The following is a 6000-nucleotide window of genomic DNA, read 5'->3' as shown; positions in this document are numbered from 1 at the left end:
CACGCCCCCTCATCTCCCCCCTCCCGGAGTGCTGCATGAGAAGCCATAGTACACAGCTCCTCCCCCCCTGCTCTGCTCCGGAGGACGCAGGTGTGCACAGGAGAACGGAACACAGAATATAAATGTGTTATCTGAAGTGAAGGATTACAAGGTGCACAGGGATGTACAGACTGCAGGGGAAGAAATCTCATACTGGGTCTCTATATGTGAAGGGGGGGGGGGACTCCTGAATGACACATGCTGGGAGTTGTAGGTTGTATGTTAGTGTTTCCAAACCAGTGTGCCTCCAGCTGTTGCAAAACTGCAACTCCCAGCATGCCCTGACAGACTTTTGGCATGCTGGTAGTTGTACATTTGCAAAAGCTGGAGGCTCACTAGTTGGAAACACTGTTCTAGCCTATTCAGCATACACATCATGTTACACCAGTGTTTCCCAACCAGTGTGCCTCCAGCTGTTGCAAAACTACAACTCCTAGCATGCCCAAAGGCTGTCAGGGCATGCTGGGAGTTGTAGTTTTGCAACACCTGGAGGCACCCTGGTTGGGAAACATTGGTGTATGCCCTATAGAGGTGTGGTGAACTACAACCACCAGGAGACTACAGAGGCAGCATGCTGGTGTTATACCACAGACTGAAGACTCCTTAATGACACATGCTGGGAGTTGTAGTCCCTTTTGTGTGTGTATGACAGTGTATCCCAACCATCCTGGTTGTCTAACATCAATATCTGATCAGTGTGGGTCCAACACCTTTCACTCCTGTCAATCAGCTGTTATATACAGACGCATATACAGAGAACAGAGTTGGAAGCAGACAGCACCATACGTTGTGTTGTGGCTATAATAGGGTACTGCAGTTCATATCCCATTGAAGTGAATGGGAGCTGAGCTGCAGTAACCCAACATGACCACTACACAACGTATGGAGCTGTCTGATTCCAACTGTTCACTGTGTGCGAGTCTGGTAAACCTTCCATCATAGGGTTGCCGGATGTTGATCAGATATCGATGGCCTATTCTTAATATAGGAATTCAATGAACAAGTCCTGGAAAACCTCTTCAAGTTCCGTTATTGCACCCATAGAAATCTATTGAGCTATATAGAAGTCCACAGAAGTGATATTTGGCAACCATTTCACCGGCTTTGTGGTTTACCTTTATTTCCCCGTAATGTTAAGCAATTTTTGTCCTGTATAAGTAATGAATAGTCACCACGCTGGGCTTTCCTTACCATGAGTCATGTCCTTTAGCAGGGACTGCCAGACTATATTTACACTTTGGCCTTTTTTTGTTGTAGGACATGCTGATTCAACTATTTTTCCTAGTGTTCCGTTGCCAAGTGACTATTTCTAGCTGCGAAATACAAGTAACGTTTTACTCTGGACATTTTTATGGATCATGTTTAATCTTCTACATTTTAATTTGTAATGCTGCATTTTGTATTCAGTGATAAAGTGATCATGGGTTATTGGGTTATCAGATTGGGATCTACTCTAAAATAACATAAAATTGGACCTCCTATTATTCTGGGGGGGGGGGGGTCTCTGTTTTGAGGTAGTCGGGCCATAACACAAAGCAGCCAATCAGATCAGGTTTTACTGATTATGTGAGGGGCAGTGACTTGTACAATATTTGTATACGATAAGAGTATAAAGATAAAGGATGAACAAACAAAGAGGGTCTTAGAGGAGCTACCCAGCAATGGACCAAACATGACCTCAGGCAATGCAAAGGACAACATAAAGGTTTATTGCATATATATCTGGACAACACATTTTGGCATCACCGTTTGCCTTCCTCAGGTCTACCAGAATTGCTGATGCAGCAATCCTGTTGGGAACCCATGCCACCGAGGTCTCATACCATGAGAGAAAAGTGCCCTGATAGGCATGGGCGGAGTAGGGGAGTGGTATATGGGGGCATGTTTCATGGGTGTTGAATGCCAACAACCCACTTTGATATGGGTGCAGTGTTTTAATACATGCCTTAGGTGAAGGAAAGTTGACAGATACATTTTCACAATATTGAGCACAGTTTCTTTGCAATAGTGGGGTCCTGGGTTTTTAGTATACCTGTTGCTTTAAAAAACTTTTAATATGTCAAAACTTTTGATCAGTCGGGGTCCGAGAGAAGTGCCCGGCTTAGACTTGCATTGTAATCTAGCCCCTTTCTCCTGGCTAGTTCTAGCAATCAGTTGGGCTCTGAAAACTCAGTCCCCAACCGATCAAAACATTTGACATGTCTCTATGACATGGCAAAAGTTTTTCTTTAAGTGACAGAGCTCATTAATGTCTGACAAGAGAAATATCTATGTAAACAAAAAGTTATTTTCAGCTCCCCTGGGTGGCATAGGTGCATGGCAACCCTTAGTTTCCAGGTGGAAAAAATATTTGTTGAGGCAACACTACAAAAAAAAATCATTATTTATTAAATATGCATAAAAAAAATATATAATAAGGCAGCAGAAAAGCACACGGACATAAATAATTAAAAAGCCACAGGAAAAGACCCCCAACAAATCTGACGCGTTTCAGGTTAATGTTCTTTAATCAGTTCAGTTTCTGGCAACATACACATTGACCCATTAATAACTAGGAACTGGACAGAAGTAAATAGTTGGCAGTCAATTTAAGGTATTTTTATACCTATAAATTAGTGTCCACCAATTCTCACCATTCTTATGCCCTCACAAAACAAAAATGTGCTGCTTGTGCTCAAGGGGGTGAGATCTACAGTAATGCATGAGAATGTTGGCCCGGCACGAAACTGTTTAATACAAAAATAAAGGAAATGTAGTGGCATGAAAGAATTAACTTACTGAAATTGTGCAAATTGCAATAAAGTCACAAATGTAATGCAGTTTTATTTATTACCCATGGGAGAAAAAGATTGCAAGTGACTATAGAAATTTTTTTTTTGTCCTTGTCACAAAGTGGCTTGCAACTTTTATCCCCTTTAGGAAAAATGAAAAGGGTATTCCCAGCACAAAAAGTTATCCCCTATCTACAGGATAGAAGATAACAAGCTGATTGGTGAGGGTCTGACTACTGGGACCCCCAATGATCACGAAAGTGGTTATAATTGTAAGTCCCATAGAGAATTAATGGAACACTGGGCATACAGACGCGCTGTGCTCCATTCATTCGGGGGACAATTTTCGAACCTTCACCAATCAACTTGTTATCCGCTATCCTGTGGATAGGGGCTAACTTTTTGAGCTGAGAATATCCCTTTAAAGGCATATCATAACTGTGAGTTTACCACAATTCTCACATGACCTCATGACATCATGGAGCCTGAAATATGATACCAGTCAATTACTAAATATATATATAGCACCTCAACCTTCGTCATTGGTATTGTGCACCCATTCTTTTCGTGGTTTACCTAAATTAACTATTGTAGTCAGTTCTTGGCAGTAATGCAGAATATTCTAAAATTAAAAAATAAGAGGTAAAACACCTTTAATAAACAATGCTATCTGTGGGGCAGATCTGAGGCTTAGCAGCACTGCCACTGGCCTAATGTATTAAACCTGAAACAAAGGTCTGCGTGACGGATCCCATTAGGAAAACAACTAAAGTAGAGGGGAATAGCCTCCATACTTTCAGTTCCTGAAATAGTAAGGGAAGACAATCAAATGTTAATGGTGCTCCAGGGTCATGGACTCGTATTTCTCATAAGGTTCTGCAGCGTTGAAGGTATTCCAGTTCTCATCATTCTATTAGCTCTGAACAATTCATGATGTATTTCCTGTGCCTTTTAATAATAGGAAATTAATGGCGTTATATCAAGTTCACTCTTGTGCCCAGTGTGATGTCCATAGGGATCAGTATCTAGTAGAATAACTTCCTGTTCATAGATATGTACCAGTATACTCCATTCTCTGTGGTTGACTTCTTGTGCAGAGTTTCTTTGAGAACCACATTTTTTTTCTATCACATGGGAATCCGAAATGGGAATTCTTAGATAGTCCTATCTTAGGGGTCTCAAGTATTACTTGGTTGGTTGGACATAGGATAAACGGGACTATTGTACAGGGGCCCCCATCTTCTTGTGTTCTTAAGTGCTTCCTGGACACCCCTAGCAGTAAGACATGGTCTGACATCTTTTTGAGTGTGAAAGAAGTGACTGTGCAACTTTTACTAATATATTTTAAATCTGCCCACATTGCTGAACTATGTATATTATATTATATATTAGAAAAACATACATATTAGAAAAACATTTGGAATCCTCTTATGAAGAATTATTGGCATAACTACATTTAGTAAATTCATCTATTAACTAAAAGAAGAGAACATCTCTATAGAGTGTCCCAAGCCCTGGAGGACCTGGCAAGCCCATGCATTACATGGACAGGCCATTGATTACAGTGATAATTGTGTAATGCTTTGTTTCACCAATTGTTTCAATTTAAGGGAAAAATGTACCGTATTTTTCTTGAGATGTTCCTCGACATATTTTCAGAGGAACAAAATGTGTTACATATGGTTATATATAGATCCCACCAAAGAAAATAAACCAAAGAAAATAGACTTCCAAAAACTCCCATAATCATGCCCATGAGTTATTTCCCATGCAATGAATGCAGGGGTCATAATATAAGAGGTTAAGAAAAGGATTTGTGTGAAAATAAGAAATTTATTGTCCACAAATGTTCCAAATTCCACGTTCTAAAAATATCCTGAGTTATTTTCATGTACTCTCGATGTTTGTAAGTTCCACCAGCTGAATGCAGGTCGTCTTGGGGGTTGAACTCTGTTATAAATAGAGCACTTTCTCGTAGAGCAGAAGAGGAACATTGTATTAAACAAATAAGGACATTTATTCCATTCACGTGCAAACTACTTATAGCCGGTGAAAAAAAAAGTCATGTATTACAATGTAATTTCATTATCCATCAAGTCATCTGGTTTAGATGCTTAGTAAAATTTCATGAAGAATTATAATGGGGTCCAGTAAGGTCCTTTCAATGTTTTTGATGGCAAGATTAGCACTGTAGACTATGTGATCCTTGACATCAACAAACAAGGAAAGGAAAAGGACCAATGTGAACGGTTAGAGGAAAAATTCTTTCAGCACGAGAGCACAACTTTAGTTTCTGTAAAGACAATGTTATGAGACGTATTCAGCTTGTGTGCTTACCTATTGCACTACTTTCTATTACAGGTGGAAAAACAACTTATTGGCAGCAGACAAATGTGCACGGTACTTAATAGACAATGATGTCCTAACTATTAAGGATGTGGCTGAAGAAGATGCAGGAGAATACACAGTGTCCCTAAAGCTAAAACAGTGGAATCTTATCAAAAATGTTACCATGACCCTTAAAGTTAATGGTACGTTGGTTGCTCTTTATGCTATGCCACTCTCGGTATAGTTCAATAAGTCAATGCTCTGATCATGGCTAATATCTTACTTTTATTTCTGTTCAATAGTGAAGCCCCAAATTTATGAGAAATCCATGTCAATCCAAGAACCACAACCGTACATGCTGGGCAGCAGGCAAACTCTGACATGTACAGTATATGGAGTTCCACCACCCAGAATAACCTGGACCTGGCGTCCATGTACGAGAAACCACTTTGGATCAAGGTAGGCTTCTGCTGGGAGCTCTATATTTATAAAAACCTGTGAAGAACCTGTGTTATAAAACTTTGGAATATACAAGTGGCAATCTGATTGGTTCCTATGGTTGGCTCATTTACTTTTGAATATTTTTTCATCATTTATCATTCTCATGTTTAGCCCATTTATAGAGCTTATGATTATTTTTATCCTACTGCATATCCAACTCACAAAGTTATTCCCTGTCTACTGAGCTTGGCAATGTTTGTAAACCCCATAGAGAATGAATGGAGCACTGTCACTTTCCTCTGTTCTCGTGATCGGTGGATTCACCGCAGCTGGACCCCCACCAAACAGCTTGCTTTCCACTATTCTGTCCAATACTTTGCAAGTTGGGAATACCCAATGCTGTATACATGGAGCCAATGCA

General features: G+C 40.1%; 1 protein-coding gene across 3 annotated transcripts in view; it reads left to right on the top strand.

Annotated features, from left to right (window-relative positions):
• FLT1 (fms related receptor tyrosine kinase 1) overlaps positions 1 to 6000 on the top strand; it is a 94996-nt gene that overhangs the window by 68816 nt on the left and 20180 nt on the right. For all 3 annotated transcript variants that reach the window (XM_056561832.1, XM_056561829.1, XM_056561831.1), the window contains exons 9-10: positions 5172 to 5341; positions 5441 to 5597. In XM_056561832.1, coding sequence (XP_056417807.1) covers positions 5172 to 5341; positions 5441 to 5597 — 327 coding nt within the window. The remainder of the gene's footprint in view (positions 1 to 5171; positions 5342 to 5440; positions 5598 to 6000) is intronic.

Source organism: Hyla sarda, chromosome 2 (assembly GCF_029499605.1).
Source record: "Hyla sarda isolate aHylSar1 chromosome 2, aHylSar1.hap1, whole genome shotgun sequence".
In the NCBI taxonomy this organism is placed as follows: domain Eukaryota; kingdom Metazoa; phylum Chordata; class Amphibia; order Anura; family Hylidae; genus Hyla; species Hyla sarda.
Note: the sequence above shows the minus strand (reverse complement) of the source record. Positions and strands in the feature narration are given on the sequence as shown.